The 23,387-nt window shown below is 43.1% G+C and overlaps 4 protein-coding genes across 5 annotated transcripts; 1 reads left to right on the plus strand and 3 right to left on the minus strand.

The window, feature by feature from the left end:
- Window positions 1-85: 85 nt before the first annotated feature.
- Window positions 86-6,976, minus strand: foxred2 (FAD-dependent oxidoreductase domain containing 2). Of its 2 annotated transcripts, none has more exons than XM_051387220.1 (10): window positions 6,801-6,976; window positions 5,518-5,735; window positions 5,111-5,416; window positions 4,774-5,025; window positions 3,886-4,203; window positions 3,621-3,787; window positions 3,200-3,365; window positions 2,236-2,462; window positions 1,958-2,128; window positions 86-916 (listed from the first exon to the last, which is right to left on the minus strand). In XM_051387220.1, exons 2-10 carry the CDS (start codon window positions 5,730-5,732, stop codon window positions 684-686), a joined length of 2,055 nt encoding a protein of 684 aa, XP_051243180.1. In that variant the 5' UTR covers window positions 5,733-5,735; window positions 6,801-6,976; the 3' UTR covers window positions 86-683. The 2 variants fall into 2 exon arrangements, with proteins under 2 accessions (XP_051243180.1, XP_051243181.1); XM_051387221.1 differs by having other exon boundaries at window positions 5,518-5,738.
- A 1,625-nt stretch (window positions 6,977-8,601) lies between these two features.
- Window positions 8,602-10,337, plus strand: hmox1a (heme oxygenase 1a). Its single transcript, XM_051387225.1, has 6 exons — window positions 8,602-8,756; window positions 8,835-8,890; window positions 9,021-9,132; window positions 9,244-9,459; window positions 9,542-9,814; window positions 9,984-10,337. The coding sequence occupies exons 2-6, from the start codon at window positions 8,841-8,843 to the stop codon at window positions 10,149-10,151; spliced, it is 819 nt and encodes a 272-aa protein (XP_051243185.1). The 5' UTR covers window positions 8,602-8,756; window positions 8,835-8,840; the 3' UTR covers window positions 10,152-10,337.
- A 77-nt stretch (window positions 10,338-10,414) lies between these two features.
- Window positions 10,415-15,655, minus strand: mcm5 (minichromosome maintenance complex component 5). Its single transcript, XM_051387219.1, has 16 exons — window positions 15,364-15,655; window positions 14,316-14,442; window positions 14,048-14,176; window positions 13,786-13,958; window positions 13,528-13,683; window positions 13,233-13,402; window positions 12,944-13,115; window positions 12,740-12,851; window positions 12,478-12,621; window positions 12,327-12,392; window positions 12,054-12,230; window positions 11,848-11,960; window positions 11,611-11,739; window positions 11,351-11,493; window positions 11,035-11,162; window positions 10,415-10,755 (listed from the first exon to the last, which is right to left on the minus strand). Exons 1-16 carry the CDS (start codon window positions 15,534-15,536, stop codon window positions 10,654-10,656), a joined length of 2,214 nt encoding a protein of 737 aa, XP_051243179.1. The 5' UTR covers window positions 15,537-15,655; the 3' UTR covers window positions 10,415-10,653.
- An 872-nt stretch (window positions 15,656-16,527) lies between these two features.
- gcat (glycine C-acetyltransferase) lies at window positions 16,528-23,333 on the minus strand. The gene is made up of 9 exons (XM_051388054.1): window positions 23,044-23,333; window positions 22,132-22,262; window positions 21,933-22,034; window positions 21,696-21,842; window positions 20,116-20,270; window positions 19,612-19,694; window positions 19,133-19,304; window positions 18,276-18,397; window positions 16,528-17,499 (listed from the first exon to the last, which is right to left on the minus strand). The coding sequence occupies exons 1-9, from the start codon at window positions 23,261-23,263 to the stop codon at window positions 17,348-17,350; spliced, it is 1,284 nt and encodes a 427-aa protein (XP_051244014.1). The 5' UTR covers window positions 23,264-23,333; the 3' UTR covers window positions 16,528-17,347.
- Window positions 23,334-23,387: the final 54 nt, after the last annotated feature.

Below are 23,387 nucleotides of genomic sequence, written 5' to 3' on the forward strand. Positions count from 1 at the left end.
TCCGCGCATGCGCACAGTGGAGAACTAATAATATGGCACAAAACGTGACAAATGGTTGTTTGATTTAAATAAAAGACAGTATGTATTCCCTCTTTAATGTATGTTTAATTAGGTAACATCATGTAAAATGTATTATGCATAATAATTTTGTCACACCCACCCTCCACCTATATAGCTTCATATAATATAGATTTCCATGATATGAAAATGGCATATTATAATGTATATAAATATTTTGTGGGGTATAATTATAAAGGGAGCTTTCAAGGGACAAGGTGCCTCTCCAGTGATAAACAATAGTTTCCAACCTGAGGGGCCGTGAGATGATTACCACAAGCGGGAATACACAAAGTTATGCTTAGTCTTTCAAACTTTCCTCTACTCTTTGCTCATTTTTTGTGAATTACTTCTTTGGACACTATTAAAATAAAGAAAGTAAAATCACTCTTTGGTTGAAAAGGTCATGTGTCATGTAACATTTACATCTGGTGACAAGGTGTTGCAAGTAGAATATCTTAACGGGTCACAAGCCAAAAAAGGTTGGGAACTACTGATCTATAGGACGGCATTCTGTCAAAAATATTTGGTCTTGCGGAGGGAATTTTTATGGGTGCTGGAGGTAGCAGGTCTGAGGAACCTAAACAGCATTATAGGTATAGCTTTAACACACTTAAGTAAAACAATCAGAAGTCAAGTTTCAGTCCTGAAGACATGGAGGCTCCAGCTTGTGCCAGGTAGTTGGGGAAAGCGTGGTCAGCTCCTGATGTGCCTGCCTCTTGCTCAGTAGGCATCTGCACAGCGTCATGAACATGCTGCCACAGCTGACTGCTGTGAGCGACACCCTTCTGCTTCAAGTATCCTTGCTGACAAAACAGTGGCGGCTTGCGGTGAGTAAGGGATGAGCGGAAACATGATTCTAAAAGACACAAGAAAAGAGGAATGACTCAAACTACCATCTGCTGTACAATCAATACATTTCGGGTATTTCCATCAGCTGTCAAAGGCACAAAAAAACCCCTGCTGGGGTGTGGTTTAGAAGTGCAACTTAAATGTTTCACAGATAGCAGTGCAATAACAGTATTCTGCCCTGTGATTCAGCATGAAGGTAAAACTATGCTGAAATTCATATAAATCTGCACCAAAGGACAAAAACAAATGCTGCTGGTCAGGATATAACAAACCAAAAATGTTAAAACTTATTGCTACATACTAATCAGTAGTGTTAACCTTTATGATGCAATTTCCCACACTGCTACTTAAAGTATCTAAAATGACACCTACACCACAAGGCGTGGTTTGTAACACCTTAGAGTTCAGGTTAATAACAATAATAAGTTAGACGTATTAAAAACGTAATATAACTCAGATTCTAATGCTGTAATTTACCGGAGTTCCCCTCCTATTTGTATAGTCACAAAGAGAAAATAGGTTTTAGCTAATACACTGTGGATGAGATCTCAGGAATGTGTATGTCATTGTATAGGAATGTTTATTAGCCTAATTTCTTAGCACAGATACTGTAAGTTGCATTGGATTGTAGCATGTGACGTGTTAGTCAGCACAAATGTTCTTGATCTTGTGTTTCTGGGTCCACTTTGTTGTTTATAGCCTTTTTCTTAGTCCTGCTAATTACTTACTTTCATGTCTATTTTCAAGGAGTTCTATAGCAGAAATGCCCCATAGACCCAGATGGTCACCCACACAGGTGTTTTCACTTATTTTGACTGACCTCTTCTCAGCACTGTGTGGGTATGTAGCCCACTCAACAGGCTATGAATGACTGGCCTATTTGTTGTACCTATTAAGGCTGGACAACCTTTGCCAATTTACTAATAAAATAAATATAAATAAATACAGAAATTAGTGAAAAGTTTTATCTTTTCACTCTATCGCTGGAGGCATTTTCTGAGCTGAATTATGGGGCAAGGAAAAGCTCAGGTGGAAGATGTGACTTTACCCGCATAGAAGGCCCTGAGGTCAGTCTGAACACAGTGCTCCAGGAAGCGCCGCAGTGGCTGAATATGAGATACGGGACTCTCCCATTCTGTGAGGAAGTCCTCCACCATGTGATGAACTGCCTTGGGCCTTGGTAAAGGCCAGCCATAGGGACGGAGCTTCATTTCTTCCTCTGGGGGAAAAAAAAAGCTTTCATTTGAAGTTTGTTCCCTGTCAAACTGCAGGTATTTATACCTTAACAGTACAGTTACTTTTTAATGTGGGAGCGTTTATTCTCACCGGTAGGAAGTGTGTCATAGTAGTATAAAACAGGGTGCAGAAAGTTCGATTTCCAAGCTTTGGTCCAGTCAGTCTGAGCTCTGCTCCTCCCCAGATAGTCTATCTTCTTCTTCCCGTACTGCATGACTAGAACTATAAGTCCATGGTTGGAGATCTCATGGCCCGAGAGAGAGGAGAACTGAGGCAAGGCCTGGACTGGAAACTCTTCCACATATTCACAGTGGGAGCTTAGAGCAGAGGAGAGAAGAGATGACCAAAATATGAGGATCATAATAGGGATTAAATGTATTTTTTATTTATTGTGAAAAGGTCAGGTAATGTCATTTCCAGCAACATAATTTGATGATTTTATACCAATGAAGAGTAATGTAATGAGTATACACAGGAAGTAATTAAATAAATTACCCAGTGTAATAATAAGCTGTCAATTCTGGCATTGCCTGGACTCACTATCATTGCTTGTTAAAACTACAAATTTGAAAACAAATTCTTATTTTAATTCTTATACTTATCATTAAGGTAATGTGGGTAAAATATATTTCTTGAAAATGAAACACTTATATACAATAGCTTATACTGAGGAAGGATGTATTTTTGTCGAGACTGCTCACTGAGGATTTATCTCTCTTGGCGTCCAGCCACCGGCCTTTCACATTAATCAAAAGGAGCCAGGAAGAACCTCCTGGCCGGTAGCCACGTCCATTCAGAGGTGTTCTGGACAGGACCAACTGAGAGGAGACCCCTGAGCAGCCCCCGATGGCATGTAGGAGGGATTACATCTTCCAGCTAACCTGGCAGTGCGTCGGTGCTTTGGGATTTACCAGGAGCAGTTGAAAGAAACAGCACATTAAACTTAAAAAGGGTGGATAGATGGATGACCTGAACTCGGCAAATGACACAAACAAATGAGCTCAGCTGGGAAAAACAAGTTATTACTGGTGATAACAAAATAATGTGTGCTTACCCTCTAAGAACTATAACGTCCCCCAGCACCTCAAACATTTGGTACGGCCCAGAAGCCTCCCCGACCCGCTTCAGAATCCAGGACTGCAGCTGTGTTGTCAACAAATTTGTCGATGGCCACTGGTTGCTATGGTAACGTTGTTCAAGTACACGATGTACAACTCGAGCTGTGGCAGAAAATCCATACAGGTTATTCAAATATCACCTTGATTATAACACTGGCACAGAAAGGGGCTGCTTTACTTAAATGCACGGCTGTCAAAGTCCAATTTGTCTGCATTCCAACTGCGACCCATGAAGCTCAGTGTTCATACTCCACATTTGTGTACTATCAACTACACGACCACGTACACCCAGATGTGAAAGGATGCTTTGAACAAATGAGCACGAGCACAAATAAGAATCATTAGTTGAACTTTCACCTGTGTAACGGAACCCATGGATGAAGCCGCCAGCAGATGAGCGGTAGTCTCTGGAGTGGGCAGCGGTTCCCAGCACAAACAAGCCAGGGGTGTTCTTCCCTTCATACCAGGCGGTCACCCCCGGCAACCTCCCTTTTGCCTTTTCACTGTTGGGTGGGCAGGTAGAGCTAGGGAGATTTTTATAAGAAATGTTAACATTATAAAACAGCTTGTCATTAATGCACGGATACTGACACAACCCGATGAGCCAATGTTAAATCGATACCTGTCAAATATGCTGAAGTTGAATCGGAATCCAAGGCATCGAATCACGCGGTCGTAGGGCTTTCGGATGGAGAAGTTGTCAATGTGATACCCCGGCAGTTCTTCTCCTGTCACATCAGAGCTGTTCTTCTCTTCCTTGTGTTGTATGTACTTATTTAATGTCAGGTACAACTGTACCTTCTTCTCTTTCTTCTTTCCACCTGATCTCCTCTTGCTTTTCTCCTTTCGTCGAGCGATAACTATTTTCTCCAGACGTGCCTCCACCAACCCGTCAAGGGACTTCAGTTGGTACGTGTCTATTAGCTCATTATTCACAGCTCTGAAAAACAAAAACAGTAGGTCAGATTACGCTAATGGAGTTGATAGCTCCAATGCAGAAGAGTTTTATATATTCAGAGTGTCATTGTAGAACAGTTATTCACAACCGGGGTACTTGTCTAAACAGGTAGCTCACACATTTAGAAATTCTTGAATAAATGGTGAAATAGCTAAAAGTATTATGGATAAATAGCTAAAATAATTAGCTGAATGCTTTGGATAAATGGTTAATTAGCTAAAATTAATGGATAAACAGCTCAAACATCCACCCTTGCTACTCCAAGTGGTAGTAGTATGAAAGCAGATTCGACCAAACCAAAAAAACGGACAATTCAATAAAAAGAATAATATAATATTTTATACAATCAATACTGTAATAACAACTGGTTTAAAATCAGTTTAAATGAATGCATAAGGACATGACTGGTGGTGTTGATGAAGGAGAACTTGAATTAATAAGGCTTTGGAGCAACACCTAAAAACAATAAAGGTTGGGAACCACTGAACAACTCGAGCAAAATCATAGAGAGAGAAAAAATGAGGGAAGAAATCACCAGATCTTTAGCATTACCTGAGATCTCCAACATAATGTGTTTGCCAAGCCAGTCGAACGGGACTGGAACTGAGCATGTGCACCCGGCTGGCGGTTCCCAAGATGCTCTGGGCCGTTTCGAAAGCCGAGTTGCCCTTCCCCAGGATAAGCACAGCCTGGTCTTTGTAGTCCTCGGGGTTAGTGGAAATGGACTCATAGCCCTCAACCAGGTCAGAACCGACAAACTCTACCTTCTGAGGAACCCACAAACCCGTGGCTACCAGAAGAACACTGAGGGAGAGAGGACAACACGATGCAATCCACAATCCAAACAAATGAGAAATTATCATCTCAGGGTCAGTGTGAGGCAAAATACCTGCACGTGTAGTCCGACATGTGCTGGTCGGTCAGGATGTAGCTCCTGCCAGTGGCCGACAGCACCGCCCTGACCCTGCCGATGTCCACACCATACTGGACCCTCAGCCCAAGCTCCTTCACAAACATGGACAGGTAGAGTGGGAAGGCATCAGCCGGTGGGTAGAACTCACTGCTCACTCTCTTGAACAGGAGGTCAGCTTTATCGCTCAGCAGCGAGTTCCAGTCGTGGCGCAGGTTGAACTCTCGGTTCTGCCTTCCTGTGTGGATCTTGTTGATGCTGATGAGCTTCCGGTGCCTGGGATACCTTGACACGCGAAGCAGAGCAGAGGAGGCAAAGATGATTCGAGGGGGGGTTAAATAAGTGCAATATTCTTATGCCAATTCATGTGTCACATAGTTTCCTACTTGTTAAAGAAGCTGCCCGGCCCTGAGTTCCTCTCCAAGATGATGTAGTCTCTTTTAGCCTTGGAAAGGAAATATCCCATCTGCAGTCCTGCAGGCCCAGCTCCAAGCACACAGTAATCATAGCGGCGGGTGCCATTGTGGTGGTGGTTATCAAAAGAGCATTTGACACAGCCAATCAAGATGAAAAGGATATAACAAGGAAGGCTCGAATCCATAACCTGCTGGAGAGGAGTCAGAAGTGTGTGAGAAATGATATGAAAACAGACTAAATAATAATAATACATAAACATAAACATATAGCATATTGTAGTAACATAAAATCTGTGTGAGTATTGTTTTTAACATCTTGCTGCAAAGACATAAGATTTGGGAACATATACAGTCTAAAAAATAAAATGTAATCTGCTTTTACCATAACATCCAATATACCTACAATTTATAAATGATATATTTAATAGTTTAAATACACACTGATTTTGTTGTGTATGTACGTCATCATCATCATTGTTAGATATAAATCATGCACATACTGTACATATCCAACTACCCCCATTTAGCACCAATGACCTCTCATAGTCTTGTTTGATATTTACAGACACACTTGACTTTCATTTAGACATCGCATGCTGTTGTTCATTTATGCTTTCTTTATGTAGGCTATTTACATACGCATAAACATTTTTCACCAACTTGCATGCACATAATAGTTAAGTGTTTAAGTTGAAACTGTCTTTGTTCAGCTTTGTTGTCCTTGTTTTTTTTAGCTGTATGTCTATTTCTATCTATATTCCTGAAAATTATTATTGGAACTGTGTGTAAGAGCAACTTAGAGCCAGAGTTCAATTCCTTCTGCACACATACTTTACCAATAAAACAGATTTATGATAGTGTTGGGGTTACTGTGGTGAAAATAAATCTGCATTTCATCATAAAACAACTTTTTAAATGTGTCTGAAACATTCAAAAATGTCTTGCTTCACTTCGAGCCTGCATGGGTATTTGGGCCATGGTTAGGCAACTGGCAACACTGACTACATCCTGTGGCTCGATCCTCTGGAGCTTATACACATTCAGCACAAAATGATTACAGCGTCAAACCAGACAGGTATATAACCTGATACATGATCGACTTTAAAATATGTGTCGACGTGGTTAGAGACGGCAGGCTCAGGATAACCCCCCCGGCTCTCCATGAACTCTCCAGCCGATGTTATATCACTGTGCTGGGGATGCGGCGGCTGCAGATGTTATAAGACATTCATGAACGTGTAGATCTACGTTACCTTTTATATCAGTCGATCCCTCCCGCGCAACATCTGTGGCTCAGCATGTAGCAAAGCTGTCGAGATTGCTACATGTTTACTAGTTAGCATTTTAAAGCGTGTTATGTGTGTGTGAGTGTGAGTGTGTGTGTGTGTGTGTATGTATATGTGTGTGTGTACTCCCCTCGGAAAATCCACTAGCACAACCCACTTCCCCCTTTGGATAACAAAAACCAATGGAGGGCTGCTTGCATAAGGGGGCGTGATTAGAAAATACCATAGAATATGGTAGAATAGAATAGAATAAAATAGAAGAAAGCCACTGCAGGATTAAAGATGGCTCAAATTGTGAGGATTGTTTATGCACTTAGTTTATTTTACCTTAAAGACTCTTGGGAAGTATTCCAGATTTATGGTAAAATACAATATATTCATAATAATTAGTGATAAGACATGCATCCCCCCAAAAAACAAATTGACAAATTAAAATGTAATCTACACTTTGCCATTAAAATGAATTTGATTGCTTTTTAACTACTTCCTACTTCAATGAAAGATCCTTTTTGTGCACTGGAGGCTTCGAGCTTTCACAACACACTTAAATGTAAGTCGCATACTGGAACAGGATTGGTTTCTCTAGTTGTGATGTCACAAAATCCTGCTGATACATAGACATCTTTAAACTCAGTATCAAGGTGAGCACAGAGAAACGTTGAATGTGAAAATATGTGTCTAGTGTCAAACTCTGCGCAGACATCATTCTGCACGGTGAAGCTCAAACATCACACTGCAGGAGCAAGAAGAGAAACATTTTGAAGAAGAGGGGGAGGCTTTAATTTGCTTGAACAATTCAAACAAATCCATCTGCATTTTCTTTATGGCTGCTGAGAGTAGCAGACATATTTCTCAGAGAAGCCTATGCTGTATTCTCATTACAAACTTTAACAATTTAAACCTGATGAGTCTTTGCTCATTTCTTGCCGATAAAGACCCTTTTACTCACCTCAAAATGTGCCAGAGCCTGGAAGATCCTTCTATCTAACTGCTCAAATTAGTTGTTTTTAACGCCATCCAGTTGAGACAAACATAATTATTTGGTTGAACACAAAAACCTTCTATTAAGTGGTCTCTGCCGAAAACATAAGCCCTTCCTCCTCTGTGGTATGTCTGAAGACAAAATGTCAAGAGGCCTGTTTTAAAGTATCTGTTTGGACCTTTTACATGAACATTTTCTGTCAATTTTATCTGCAGTCACTGTGAATGGAGGAAACAAAGTGCTGACTTTACCCATGTGTGGCGTATCTCTTGTATTCTCAGCAGTGGTAGAAGTATTGAACTTAAATAAAAGTGGAAAAAACAGGCTCAAACAGGGCTCATCAGCAAAATGTACTTAGTATTAAAGTATTCCTCATGCAAGCGGGCTCTTATCTCTCTGTTTAATTAACACATTTACATTATAATACTGATTAGTACATGTAAGTAGAATTTTAATGTAGTAATCTGTCCATGCGGAGACAATTTTAGGTACTTTCAGCTCTGCGTCATATTATAAGATCATATGTTTTGCATGTAAACTCTGAAAACTAACTACAGGTGTCAAATACACGTAGTGGACTAATTCAATATTTCCCTATGTGACATAGTATAAAATGAAAATAGTCAAGTAGGAGAAAGTACTGTAGGTACTGTATTTCACCCATAAGACAGAGTGAGTGAGTCCCTTGGCTGTTTTGGAGCTTTTGATTTTTGCCATATCATGTTTACAGATTTTTCCACCATAGTCACATGTTTGCTTTGTCATGTTAAGCCCCAGCAGCCTGAGTAATGTGACTCAGAACTCTCACTTCCCATCTAAGCGTCCTCCGCTGTATAAAAGAGGCAGGACAGAGCTGAGAGGACACAACCGATCGTGAACTCAGAGGAGGTGACAACTGTCAGAGGACTGGCCAGCATAAAGAAGACTTCAGCTTATTACAGGTGTGTGATAGACATTTTTACATTCAGTTTTTTTGTATTAAATGTATTTAATTAAACCAAATCAATAATTTGTTACAGTCTGAGATGGAGACCACGAAGAGTGCCAGGAAATATGATGCAGGAGAAGTCGGCAGGTATGACAGTTCATCTTTGTGATGCTTTCAAATGGTTTTAAAACAGCTTTTGTTACACAGAACAGTTTTTTCGCTTTAACGCTTCCTTCTGATTAATTGTGTCCTTTTTGTGTTCCCCACCTTCCACCAGTGACTTATCAGAGCAGATTAAAGCAGCCACTAAGGACAGTCACATTAGAGCTGAAAACACACAGCTGATGCTGAGTTACCAGAAAGGACAGATCACCCTGCCACAGTACAAGGTAAAGTCTACCTGCCAACACATATCTGGGCTATAAGAAAGAAGCCACAACACTTTCTGCTCTATTTATGTTTGCATTGTCCTGAAAAGTGAATATTTGTGCTTCCATCAGGTCCTTTTGTGTTCCCTCTACGAGATCTACAAGGTACTAGAAGAGGAGATGGACAGAAATTCCTCCCATCCAGCTGTTGCACCAATATACTTCCCTCAGGAACTTGCCCGTGTGGAATCTCTCGAAAGAGACCTGGAGCATTTCTTCGGCTCAGACTGGAGGAAGAGGGTGATCGTTCCCGCAGCCACACACAGATACGGGCAAAGACTACGAAAGGTGAGTGGAGAGTTTAGACGTTGCGTTAATTCAGGGTAAGCCTGACCTGAGATTACAGCTGATATTTCCCTAAACGTTTCAGATTGGCAAAGAGAGCCCAGAGCTGTTGGTGGCCCACGCCTACACCCGTTACCTTGGTGATCTGTCAGGCGGTCAAGTCCTGGGAAAAATTACCCAGAAATCTCTTGGCCTGAGCAGCAAGGATGGGCTTGCGTTTTTCTCCTTCCCCGGCGTGACCAGCCCCAACCGCTTCAAGCAGCTGTACAGGAGCCGGATGAACAGCATCGAGCTGACAGAGCAGCAGAGGGCGGCTATGCTCGAGGAGGCCGTCGCCGCCTTCGAGCACAACATCCAGGTGAGAAAGGAGGGATTAAAAGAGCAGATTTACTAGACTGACAATGTGGCGCCAGTGAGCAATAATGGCTTCAGAAGAAGCTTTAAGTCACACGGAAACTAGTGAAAAGAGGAAGTGAATCTGTCTAAAAACAGCAACTTAATCATTCTTATGCTTTCTCCCCCGTCAGGTTTTTGATGACTTGCAGAAAATGTTGAGTGTCACAACAGAAACAGTGCATCAATCAGAGGTCAATGCTGTCAAAACGTCCATGTTCCCATCTTCACCCATCATGCAGTTCACCGTGGGATTATGCGTCGCACTGACCACCATCGGAATGGGACTCTATGCCTTGTAGGCTTTAACCAGCAATTGTAGTTGATGCGCACTTACAGCACTTTACTGATCAACTAACGCATCAGATGGAATCAAGACTGAAATTTGTGTGTAGAGATATATATAAAAATGTAATCACAGCTGAAACAGTGATTTCCTTAACTTGTCATTTGTATGAGCTTTATTAAACAACCCTACACTGTGAAAACTGCCTCCAGAACTCATCTTTTTTTATGATTTGTGTTAAATAAAACATCAGAATTAGAAAACACTTTAGTCCTAATATGATTTCAAATACTTTAATCCTTTACACATCATGCCGACACTTGAGATCTTTGTGTAACAGTGAGACCCTAAACATTTTTTCATTGTTTTAATACAAATTCTGTATTAAAGTTTTCACCATGACTGAGATCAGAAATTATTCAAAAGATGTCCATTGGCAAATACAGAGTAGCACAAAACAGGCAGACCAAAACTATTTACATCAACAATAATATGGATATGTATGAGAGCAGTTCGCTCTACTTGACTCTGTAGAGCACTTTCCTCTGCATGCGGTGCTGAAGTTCACCCCTCCTCAACATCAGGTGGAGGACTTTGTAGATGGCGTGCTCTGGATACTTCTGTAAAAAGGGAGGTACAGAGGGACAAACGGACAAACAGGAGGTTACTCATAGAACTTAAACCCTAGCCCATGATGCTAATACACTTTTGCTTTACAAGTTTATTCTGTGTTACACTTAAAAAAACAAATAGGAACAAAACCTGCACATTTTAGGGGTAAATGTATCAGCTCAGTATGGTCAGTTCAAATACTTAAACACAGGATTTGTTTCATTGTATAATAAAAAAAAGAGAACTGTTTTTATTTACTTTTAACTTTATGATTTTGTCTGACTGACCTGTTTGGTGAAGTCTTGGACGATGCTGTGCTCGGACACCTGGGAGCCGATAGCAAAGCGTCTCTTCAGCTGCTTCTCAACACGCGAGATCATTTCCTGGTCCTCCACAGAAGTGAAGCCCTCCACTCCTAGGAACAAAATGTGGTTGGAGAGACGTTAACATTAAATGAATTCAGTCCAGTTAAAAGAAATGCTTGGTAGATATAGGTAGATATTAAAACTACTCTTAACTACAGTAAGTCATAACCATAGACGTCTGTATGTTCAAATAAAATAAATTCATGATGGTTCCAGTCCCAAGGACTACACAACACACCTGAGAGGCTGCCAGACATCGCGGCGTCCAGTGTGGAAACCTGGAAGAGCCGGAGGGCCTCGTCAACCTCTTCCTCTCCAGCCACAGCCTGCAGCTTCATCTTGGCCAGGGACTCTGCGATACGCACAACGGCCTCCAGCTGCCTGGGAGCGCAGAAACATAAAATGACTTAAAAAGGACATTCAAGAATCAAAAAGGTGGAGTAAAAGATACGTGTTCATCAGCGATGTGTAGACGTGGAAGACGGCGTAGAAAAATACCTGACAGTGATGGGGATGGAAGGTCTTTTGTCTGTCTCTCTTTCATGCTCTCTTGCTCCGCTCCTCATCACCACATATCTGTTTTTCAGCTTCTCGGCAGCCGCAGCAGAGAGCCGGGGGCCACATTTACTGTAAGCAAACATTCAGATCAGATAATGAGCACAAAGTAACCAAACTACGAGTGAAAGAAAATGCCAAGTTTTTGTTTTATCAGCAGACAAATGTAGACTGACTCACGTTCTGGCATAGGCAATGTATTTCTTGAAGGTGTTCAGTGGAATCTCGCCCTCAACACCCTCCGTCTGTGTCTGAGCACTCAGGTGAACGTTCATCACGTGACGAGCCAGCGTCTGCAGACAGACAAGTATTACATTCAGCATTCGTGTTCGTGCTTTAATGGATTTAAAAGCAGCAGATTTCCAGTCAAATGCATCAGTCCTTACCATGTCCCTCTGCTGGTCATGGTGATCTTTGATGATGAAGATCATGTCAAAACGGGACAAGATGGTGGGCATGAAGTCAATGTTGTCCTCCCCCTTTGTGTCGTCCCAGCGACCAAACACAGAGTTGGCTGCAGCCAGCACCGAGCAGCGAGAGTTCAGGGTGGTGGTGATTCCGGCCTGCGAGGAGTCGAGACGTTAGTTTGCGTTGTTGACTACTCAGTACAGCAAGGACATTGTGTTTTTTCTTTTTAAAGAACACAAACAGGGTCATACCTTGGCGATGGAAATGGTCTGTTGCTCCATGGCCTCGTGGATGGCCACTCTGTCATCCTCTCTCATCTGAACAACAAAAGCAGTTTTGTCTTTAATCCCGGGACACAAATAAAGTTAAACATAAAATAAAAACTACACAAACTCCATTTACCTTGTCAAACTCGTCGATGCACACAACTCCGCCGTCGGCCAGCACCATGGCGCCGCCTTCCATGATGAATCCACGAGTGTTGGGGTCCCTCAGCACGGAGGCGGTCAGACCGGCTGCACTGCTGCCCTTACCGGATGTGTATACCTGCCGGCACACAACGGAGGCTCAGCATCAGAGGGTGAATCTACATGTTAGCACGACAGCTCCCACTGAGGTCTGCTTTGTGTGAATATAAAAAGGGAACTCCACAGTGGATAACTACCCCAATAGGTGAGCATCTCTCCACAAACTTGAGCAGCTGAGACTTTGCTGTACCAGGATCTCCCAGCATCAGCAGGTTGATGTCTCCCCTACGAGTGAGACCGTCAGGCAGCCTAAAAAAGGACAGGAGACAAAAGCATTACTACACACGTAAGAGGATTTACACTAAACCACAGATTCGGAGCGCAACTGCCGACAGCCTCACCTCTTCCTCGAACCTCCGAACAACAGACAAGTGATGGCCTTCTTCAGGTCGTCACTGCCGTAGATGGAGGGAGCAACAGAGCGGGCCAGAGAGTCATAGATGTTAGCAGTAGAAGCGAGCACTCTCAGTTCCTCCTCCTCCTGTGGAGAGACCGAGCCAGTAGCACCACGACCTGGGAAAAAAAAATCATCATCAGACTGGGTCCTATATAATCACTCCTTCAACTTTTCCGGATCGTATATATCACAGCAATTACATACAGCGTTTTAATGCACACGTTCATCTTTACCTGCCCCTTCTGTGTCCACCTGGATGCCAACCACCCGCAGGTAGGACGCACGAATGCCCACACCAGCACTTTTCTCCCTCCCTTTGGTCTTTGCAGCAGCCATCTTCTTGATGGAGTAGATACCCATGATGGTCACCCTGTTGCCTGGGACCACGCGGTCACAGAGATACCTGAGAGAGTAGGAGGAAGAGGAGGATAACAGTTACAATCCTTTACATTTCTAGTTATGTAAAAGCCCAGCTGCAGAAAACACTCCCCTGGGTTTAATGTGTTTCCTTCAGAACGTGATCCTCACCTATCACAGTAGAGCTGCAGGTGGCGGGGCATCTCTCCATGAGGCACAGCATCTGGAGATTCCTGCAGGCGGAGAGTCTGGAAGTCAACACAAACACAGCGGTCCGGGATGATGAAGTAGGGATCCACGGGACACTTCACCCTTCCAGTATTGTCACTGAGGACACAAGAGAAGTCGTTACACATGATGTCTGCATCCTTACGTTTAGAAATGCTCATTTATTCCTATTGCGTCCTCGATCCAGACAGTCATACTCACGAATTGCACTTGCGTGGCAGAGCGTAGCCCTGTAGGCCCGGAGGCAGGGGGATGTTGTTGATGACGGCACGGCAACCGCGACACTGCAGACACACCCTGGTGGCCTTTGCCTTCACCGGTGTGGCCGAGATGATGATGCCGTTTACCTTCACCAGACGAGACACCTGCTCGGACTGCAGGGGGGAGAGGAATGACAAAATGAGATCAAGCGGTCGATGGTAACGATGAGAATATGAGCGTTAGGGAATGGGTGTGTAGGTACCTTAAGGCCGCGAATTGAAGCGTGATGCGCGTCACTCTTCACCATGACCTGGATATCCTGGACCGTCTCCTCCCCTACAGGCCGGGGACGGGTCACTTCATCGGCGACCTCCTTCGCAGCTTCCTCCAGCTGTAAATTAGACCAAAATTGTAAGTGATCACAGTAAACATGGCAACAGCGGTGTGAAATTTAGTTTAAGATTTTTGTGAAGGGGTCAGACAACTTGAGGTAAGTGATGTTTCACGCTGTACGTTAGTTTTAGTCTCACCAGCGGCAGGTTCTCAGTAGGCAGCTTGTAGAGACAGTCCGACAGGTCCTCGTCAAAGCTGGCAAGGTCCTCCATCTCCACATCCACCCAGTACTCCCCCATGGTGTAGTGTCTCTTGAGCTCATCTCTGATTAACAAAATAAAAACATTAAAAAATGAACAATGTTCTCATACCCCAAGAACCAGGGACATTCTGAGGGCCTGAAAAGGGGGCGAGGATGCTTTAGTGTCACATGACAGGGGCACAGGGCATGTTTAGCCCAATTTCTGTGTATCAAAAACTAGTAGGATGATATAATAGTTTGGATGATATGGTGATTTAATTGGGTTTAACTAACTAGCAATCATGGGTTACTTGTATTTATGCACTCACAACAGCAAAAATTGAACAATTACTAATGTTTTTCCTCTCCGGAGGGGCCAATGAGGGAAAATGGGCTGTTGCTCTGGCAACATTAGTCTGGCCTTGTACACATCCTTGCTCAGAACAAAAGAACAGCAGGTATAAAGTCATGTCAAATACAGATACTGTAGCTTTAGCTTAAGTTTAGTGACAAAAGATCAGAAAGAACAGTAAAAATATTCAAAGTTAGACGTGTTAATTAGACAAAAGCAGCCAAAAGACACAGAATTAGCCATTTACTACTTACTTTTAATGGCAGATTATTAGCTAACAGCTCATAAGAGACAGACGATGGTATTATAATAGAAGCATATGAAGCAGAGATGTGACTTATTCTGTGCTGCAGCTCAAGCTCCAGAAATGCTGGATCCTACATTTCCCATAGTGCCAATCCATAGCTTCTTTCTTTAGACCCTCTGCTCTGTACTGTAGACCGAATGTTTTCAGTTTCAAGCCTAAATTAAAGCCATCATCAGGGTTATTTTATCACTTAAATGTCTCCCTTTAGATCCACAGGCTGAACTGCACATATAAAATAGGTGGGCTCTAATATGGGGTCTGCTCCATGAGGTCCACACATTCACACACTTGCACTCCCTTTTTAAAAACATCCATATTTTAAATGTTTTGTGTGGATGAACTCACCTGTATTTATATGTGAACCCGGTTCGGTCGGTGCCCACTCTGAACTGCCGGAGGAACTCACGGAACCGTTTCTTGATCTGGACCCTCTTCAGTCCGCCTTCATCCACACCGGGTCCCTCTCCCCCTCCGAAGCTGTCACTGTAGTACACTCCCGGGTCGTCAAAGCCAGACATGTTGAACCAGGTCGGTGGACGAGTTTCTCTTAGTTAAAAGAAACAAACACGATGGACGTAAACTGCCAGAGACAAAGCTGCTCGGAGGATCCGTTTCGCGGCAAAAACTGAACTCCTTCCTGTCTGTTTCGCGCGAGTCGCTTGTCGACACGCCCCTCTCCTGTCCTCTGATTGGCTGGAAGCAATAATCGCCCGATGCCATTGGTCACAACGACTCCACCGGGGGGGCGTGTCTTAGATGTAAAGGCGGAGTTTGTGAGCACGAATGGCGCGAAAAAGACAAGAGGAGGAGGAGGAGGAGCGGAAGTGTCAGCAGCAGTGTGCCACAATGAAGAAGCATGGACACAACGTTAGATTAAAGTCCTCACTGCGATCAGAGCTGAATAAAACACAGTTGTATCGCTCTCAATAAGTGTTCACGCTGTGTTTCAGGCGAGCTCTCTTTGTGGACAGGGTTTATAGAGTACTCTGTTTTCACAACCGGGAGTTAAAGGACAATAATTGTCAGATAGGTCAGTTTTTTGTTTGTGAAACGACAGATGGTACACAGCCATAGCTACAGATGATCAGACTGTGATTCAAAGTCCTGCAAGATGTTTTCAGTCAGAACCACTGGCAGTATATAAAGGTCAGAGCTCAGCTTTGAATAATAATTTGTGTACTGGCTTGTTTATATTTACCTTCTCTCCACTACAAAAATCTATGAATGTGCAAATATTCTTCATAACAAAAGTTTAACCAATAGATACAACATGTCAAAGGCCATTCTCAGTATATGCACACTGAAGGTTTCATATCTCCACATCACACTAAGTTTCATATATTGGACCACGATTTGCTTCCAAACTAGTTGTAACGTCTGTGGGCGCACGTCATAAACTCAGATTTAAGGTGAGCACAAAATGTCACAAACTTCTGGATTCAAAACCCACACATATATCATTTTGCACAGTGAAACTCAATCAAGTGAAGAAAGCAGAGGCAGAACATATTTCTGAGTGAAGGCGGACTTTAATATTTTATATTCTTCCATATCCAGAATTTACAAATGTGTGGTTGCATCTCTTGGGGGAGAAAAGGCAAAGCAGCTCTCCTACAGAGGAGAGCATGAGTTGAGAGACAGCATATGATATTTGGCTGCTTAAACGTTATTAAAGTCCATACTGTCAGATTCCTGAAATGTTGGGGATGAGAACATAAGCATTTTCCTTCACTCCTAAAAATCTTTTCTCTCACAAAAAAATTGTAAAAGCCCAACTAGACAAATGAGCAAAATCTATAAACTCCTGTTTTGGAACTATTCTAAATTGCATTATCCCTCTCAAATAAATACATTCACAATTTAAATTCAAATTAACTAGTAAACATAAGCAGAGTCCCAGTTCTCACTGGTTTTGATGGATGAGTTATTAGTTGATTCTAATAAAGGCTGATAATGTGAGTTATATCACTAGTTGCATTATTAACTTGAGACTATCCTCACAATCATTAAAATCAAAATCTGTTGATGAAATAACTAACCTAAAAAACTATCAAAAGCATTTGATAGAAACATTTTCTCGCTCTTAACAGCCCTTTTTCTCCAAATATAAACACCTCCACATGTTAGCAAAAGTGCTTTATTCAGCTAAGCAAACACAAAAATAACATTAACCTCTGTTGAGCTACAAATGTAACTAATATTTCCATCAGCGTGACTCGTAGGTCTCGTAGGTAACAGGCAACATGATCTGTAAGAGCAAGCGGTTCGGTGCTGTTCGGTAACTCATCCCGGTTACTGAATCTTTCTCATTCCGGATTGTTTGTCCTATTCAGGAGACGACTCCGTGCTTCCTGCCGGTCTGGATGAAAGCGTCGACACAGTGGTCGATGTCCTCGTCGGTGTGGGCGGCTGATATCTGAACGCGGATTCTGGCTTTGCCCTTCGGTACGACTGGGTAGGAGAATCCAATCACATACACTCCTGAGGAGGGAAGAGATGCGTCAGCAGAGCTTGAACATTTTCTATGGTAGCCAAGATGGTTCATCAGCTGTTCTCAAGTCCAGCACTGATGTTGAAGTCATTTAATGTAATGTAATCTTCCTCTAGTGGTTGATATCTAATTCAAACATCATTTTACCAATAATTGCTGTATTACCTGTTATGGGAAATAGATCTCTACTGCTATGGCTTGTAACCTCTAGTGGTAAACATGATTCACTTTTTAAGTAAGAGTATGTTTCATAGGTCTATATCTAGTAATAAACATAATGCAGTTGTAAATGCACTGAAGACAAATCAAAAATTTGTTGGAAATGTTATGGCCAAAGGCTCACTCAGAAGGATTATAGCTAGAAACTATATCTGTACAGCCTCATCCAAGCATCATATAACAACTGACTCTCCTCTGATGCGTGTCTCACATAGCTGCCATTCAGGATCAAACTAAAAGAGAAAGCGACTTCACAAACACAAGCACAGGAGACATGCTTGGCTGGACCATAGACTATATATAAACTATATTTCAGCCATTTATGCATTACCTTTTAACTAACTACTTTCACCTGTTCCAGTCATTTATCTAACTAATTCACTGGCTAACCAGACACACATCTTACTACCAAGTCTAAATGCAGTGTGTTTCAGTCACATCAGGACACAGTGCAGAGTAAGGCTGAATTTAAGGGCCAGGTGTAAATGGGGACACATAGGTTCAGGTGTTCTCAGCCCAGTGGATCCGGTTTTCCCTGCCGTCTCACCTAGCTTCAACATATCATCGGCCATCAGAGAGGCCAGCCGCGCATCGCCCAGCATCACAGGACAGATGGGGTGAGCTGAGCCTGCAATGGTGAAGCCAGCCTGCGTCATCCTGTTCCTGAATCTGAAAGGATGTCATACAAGAAATATTACAGTGACAATTACAGGAGGATGGCTGTGTAACTATACACGCACCAATCGCATTGTTCTTTTGTGTGTGAGCAAACCTGAATAGTAGAATGTTTTGGAACAGCTAAACAGGGATATGTCCAAGTTTAGGTATAGGCGCTCTGTCTCAGTATAAATAAACACATGAGGCAGTAACATGTGTGCTTGTTCCTTGGGTACAATTGATAAACATGTGATTTAATATGTGTGCTTTATCTACGGTGTAGAAACTGCATAATATGGCCAGAAGGCAGCATGTGGGCGTTACTGAACAAGGTCAAAAAAACAAGATGGGAAACGCCTATTTAACAACCCTGCTGCCAGAACAAATGTGATTGCTGTTCAAGAACAAGATAAAGACCTTTGATAGGCAGTAGCTCAGGCAGTAGGGACTTGGACTTGAAAAACCAGTGGGTGGCCAGCAAAGACCACAGTATGGAGAATGTACGCTACGTGGCAGCTCATCACTTTTCCATCTCTCCACATTTACTTGTCTATAAGCCCTGTGTGTGTGTGTGTGTGTGTGTGTGTGTGTGTGTGTGTCGGTGAGAGATTATATTTCAGGACTACGTGTGTGAAGAACAGTCAGCGCTGGCTATAAACAAGAAGCCTGCTAACTGACACGTGCATGTTTTCAATAAAATCACACAGGCAGATAACCCTCACCCCCCCTCCCTTAGAAGAAATGCACCTCATGGTTTTCGCTGTCATACTCTGTGCGATCTCACTGGAGGCGAGCAGCAGCTCCACAGCCCGGGTGGCACAGCCCACCACAGGAGGGGGGAGGGAGTTGGAGAACAGGTACGGCCGCGAGCGCTGCCTCAGCAGGTCAATGAGAGGCTTAGGGCCGACTGTGTAGCCACCTGAATGAAAATATTTATATGAAAGAAAGACTGATTTGGCATGGAGCAGTTACATACTGTGTAGTAGTACCATAATAGCACTTAGTTTGACATTTTGGTAAATTCAAGTTTTGTTAACCCCATTTTCAGCTGATAAACCCACTGTGCGCCACCCGCCCAGCACCAAACGGCAGATCGTCACTAGCCACTCGGAAGTGAAGATATTGTGTTTTTTGTCTTGTAGTAGAATAATCAATGCAGCTTTAAAGCTATAGGTTATATATGTACATATGTATATGTTATCAAAGTCACACAGATGGAAACATACCAGCTGCTCCTCCCAGTGCTTTCCCCAGGGTGGAGTTAACAATGTGAACTCTGTCCATCACTCCCAGGAGCTCATCTGTTCCTCTGCAAATCACAGAGAGTAGTACCATTAGTTTATCCCCTCATAATGACAGTAAAGTATAAAGCTTGATTTTACTAAAGCCCCTATGCTTAGGACTTTTTACTTTGGTGACACCTACTGGTCGTATCAACACACTGTTACAACTGTGTCAGATGGCAACTCATTTTCACTGGGCATGACCTTTTTCATGCTGTTACAATAATTTGAAAGTTGTTGTAATCACAAATATCTACAAATGGGGATAGAAAGCAAACAAGCATAAGTCTTTTTTAATTTAATTATGAGGTTAGGGTCATTATTTTTATAACAAAAAGATTGAACTTAGACATGATGTCATTAACGAACTTAAATAAAACAGCATTAAAAAAAGGCAACAGAGAAATTGATCTTTCGCATTGTTGGGTTAATCGGAATCTTACCCACCTGCCCCGGGGTCCCAGGAAGCCGGTGGCGTGGCATTCATCTATAAACACCATGGCTCCATACTGTTCAGCAAGGTCACAGATTCCTGTTAAGGGAGCCACGTCTCCATCCATAGAGAAGACTCCATCCGTCACTATCAGGCGCATACGTGATGACTGAGGAGGACAAAACAGAGTCCTGATGATCTCTCTACACACACACACACACACACACACACACACACACACACACACACACACACACACACACACACACACACAGGTCCTGTCACAGTCTAATCAATACTGTAACCCTTACCTGACCCTGTCACCTCAGTAATATGGGATTAATGCACCGTGAACCTCAAACGGACATGCTATGACCTATTGACCTGTGTGAACTCTTCTGAGTCCATAAAATACTGTTGGTGGTGAGCATGGATCATTACTGCTGACACGTCTTATTATCTAATATCAGTGCTTCCTCAAGGTGCAGCAAATGATGCAACGTATGCTAATGAAGAACTGGGAATTATCAAGCCAGAGTAAGTCAGTTACTGGTTGCTATGCCCTCTAAGTCGCTGTTGCTATGTCTGTTTGTTTTCTGTTCTTGCAATGCACGTAATGCAGTTATAGTAACAGTGGAATCAAAATTCTTAGTAATGTGCACATGATTTAATGCTTAAAGGGACATTGTGTAGTGTTTTAAGTATTTTATTAGCTAAAATCAATGTCTTCATTCATAAATGTGTCCTCATTGGTGTAAAATGACCTCTGCCAATGATCTGACTTATCCTCGTAGAATTTCTTATCTGTATATACATTGGACGGGCAAGTCCATGGAGGCTTCCACGTCGTTCCGCCGTTTTGAAAAACTACAATCGCCGAGAGGGACATAAAGCACTAGCCTACCTGTCTAGCTAATCCACAACGCGTGTGCAGAGCCAGCGTCACAGGACTGAAACCAGCTATAACGGAGAAGGAGATCAGTGAGAGGCACTTGTCACTGCCCCGGCACATTTGAAAGTCTGCACTGCACTTTAGTTAATAATCGAGGATCATACTTATGCCGAGCCACAGGAGAAGGAATCCTCGTCGCAGAAAAAGGGAAAAAGGGAATTAAAAAGGCAACGTGACCGGAGAATTCAAAAAACGAAGGTAAACATCGGGGTAGCTTTTCCCAGGTGGAAAGAGCTAATGAAGGAGAAAGACTTTCAAAGGGACGCTGAAGTTGCCTGCTTTCTCCTCGACAGGCAGGCTTCTTGGTACATAACAGCTACCGTAGTTGCAATACGCATTTGAAAACCCGAGGCATTAGAGAGCACTATTCGTTTGAATGCAAAATACAATTTCACCGCTAGATGGGAGAAACTCCTACACAATGTCCCTTTAAAGACTGAAGCTTAAACACCTCCCATAGAACACACTCACAATAGTTTTCTAAAGTCCCTGCACACTGCGAACACGTTTGAATATTTGATTAACACAAGGATAGAAATATGACTCACTTCTGTCAAAGACATTATATAAGCAGCATAAACATGTAATAATATTCCAATAATATTGGTTCACGTTCTTGTGCTACTGCACAGGAAGACACACCTGAGACTCTTTGAGCTGTTTCTCCAGATCACTGAGGTCCATGTGTTTGTAGCGCATCCTCTTTGCCCGACACAGACGTATCCCATCGATGATGGAGGCATGATTTAGCTCATCAGACAGCACTGCGTCATCTGGGCCCAAGAGAACCTGGCGTGAGAGTAATATGATACTTTACTGAACGTAACAGGGGGATGCTTTCTCTCTGCTGGAGACAGCGGCGCGTAAAGTATGACATACCTCAAACAGTCCAGCATTGGCATCAAAACAGCTGGCGTACAGGATGCAGTCCTCCCTCTGATGAAACTCTGCTAGCTTATTCTCCAGATGTTTGTGTATATCCTAGAAGTAACAAGAGTCAACTCTGTAACACAGGCACGTACATGTTGTTATCTGTACGTGTTAACATGCTGATGGAGTGGCGAATCAGCCATCATACCTGTGTGCCACAGATGAATCTGACAGAGCTCAATCCAGCACCATATAACTTAAGAGCATCGATCCCCGCCTGCACCACTTCTGGATGACTCGACAGTCCGAGGTAGTTGTTGGCACAGAAATTCAATATGCCTGAGGGAGAGAGGGAGTCACACACACACACACACACACACACAGATTGAAGCATGCTTTCCAATTCAAATCACAGACAATAACCACTGTGAGCAACTCAAACCCTGCAATAGAAAGTGGAAAGAGACAAAAACAATACAATGGAGCCAACACACCAGAACAAAGAGTGACAGAAATAACAATGCACGGGACTGCGAGGTAGTCAATTTCACACACGAGGGGTCCTGACCCAAAATCAATGGCTCGTCCATAAATCAGCAGGGTCAACCTTTGGCAAAGGTTCATTCTGAAGTGTAAACACTGGCTCTCTGCTTTGCTGGCAGAACAGCAAACAAGTTCGAGATTAGCTGCTTCTGTGTGCAATTCATTACACATCTGAGCATGTTCCCTGTTTTTGTAATGGAAGTCAAGGTTATAACTGTTTTCCTGTGGATGTTATAAGCATTACATCACATTTGCATTGTGCTGTCTCATCATTAGCTTGAATCTTATGTTTTCTGAAAAGTTGTGTGTTGCATTCCTGGAGAGAGTTCAACCCTGTCAATAACCTCAGCGGTGTGTAACAGGACCTCAGTGAGCATGCGTCCTCCAATACCGTTACAACCACTGAAGTTTGAGTCAAGTTCAACAAGATAATAACACCGTGGAGAGCGACCTAGCAACAACAACGTTTCTAGGTAGACTTTCTACCTCGTGGTGCGTTTAAGGACAGTCACTTAGGTCTCACTGCTACCACGTATTTATACCAGCTGTTACTGTAAACTACTAAACTACCACTCACTGCTCCGACTGCCGTCCACGTTGATTTGAGGACCCTGCTTTGACGTGATGATCCTCTCCGCTTTCCACGTCCCCGCCGCTCGGATACCTTCGAGCTCATTCTCCAGCACCGCTCTGGCTTCAGCGGCAGCGGCGTAGCTCCGGCTCACAGCGGCGGCCCACGGCCTCAGGAAGCCCCGGACCGGGTTCACCAAACTCCGGGCAGCTTTTCCGAGAGACATGACGGTGAGGACGTGTGTTTAAAAAGGTGTCAAACGTGCAGGAGCCCCGGACGTAAAGATCAGCGACGAGGCGTGGCTACGTCATGTAACAAGTGGAGGCGTATGTGCGATGGGCCAATCAGAG

Source organism: Dicentrarchus labrax, unplaced genomic scaffold (genome assembly GCF_905237075.1).
Source record: "Dicentrarchus labrax unplaced genomic scaffold, dlabrax2021, whole genome shotgun sequence".
NCBI classification, from domain to species: domain Eukaryota; kingdom Metazoa; phylum Chordata; class Actinopteri; family Moronidae; genus Dicentrarchus; species Dicentrarchus labrax.

Bases quoted from the DNA above. Each gene is read 5' to 3' on its own strand.
- hmox1a (XM_051387225.1), top strand. From the start codon at position 8,841: ATGGAGACCACGAAGAGTGCCAGGAAATATGATGCAGGAGAAGTCGGC. The intron at 9,133-9,243 runs GTAAAGTCTACC...TGCTTCCATCAG, and splicing joins TCACCCTGCCACAGTACAAG to GTCCTTTTGTGTTCCCTCTA. The intron at 9,460-9,541 runs GTGAGTGGAGAG...TAAACGTTTCAG, and splicing joins ACGGGCAAAGACTACGAAAG to ATTGGCAAAGAGAGCCCAGA.
- gcat (XM_051388054.1), bottom strand. From the start codon at position 23,263: ATGTCTCTCGGAAAAGCTGCCCGGAGTTTGGTGAACCCGGTCCGGGGC. The intron at 19,305-19,611 runs GTATGTTTCCAT...ATTTTCATTCAG, and splicing joins AGCACTGGGAGGAGCAGCTG to GTGGCTACACAGTCGGCCCT. The intron at 18,398-19,132 runs GTGCATTTCTTC...ACATCCTTTCAG, and splicing joins ATGACAGCGAAAACCATGAG to ATTCAGGAACAGGATGACGC.
- foxred2 (XM_051387220.1), bottom strand. From the start codon at position 5,732: ATGGATTCGAGCCTTCCTTGTTATATCCTTTTCATCTTGATTGGCTGT. The intron at 2,463-3,199 runs GTAAGCACACAT...CTCTGCTCTAAG, and splicing joins GACGTTATAGTTCTTAGAGG to CTCCCACTGTGAATATGTGG. The intron at 2,129-2,235 runs GTGAGAATAAAC...TTTTTCCCCCAG, and splicing joins CTATGACACACTTCCTACCG to AGGAAGAAATGAAGCTCCGT.
- mcm5 (XM_051387219.1), bottom strand. From the start codon at position 15,536: ATGTCTGGCTTTGACGACCCGGGAGTGTACTACAGTGACAGCTTCGGA. The intron at 13,959-14,047 runs GTACCTACACAC...TCCCCCCTGCAG, and splicing joins CTTCAATTCGCGGCCTTAAG to TCCGAGCAGGTGTCTCGTCT. The intron at 10,756-11,034 runs GTCAGTCAGACA...CCCTTTTTACAG, and splicing joins TCCAAGACTTCACCAAACAG to AAGTATCCAGAGCACGCCAT.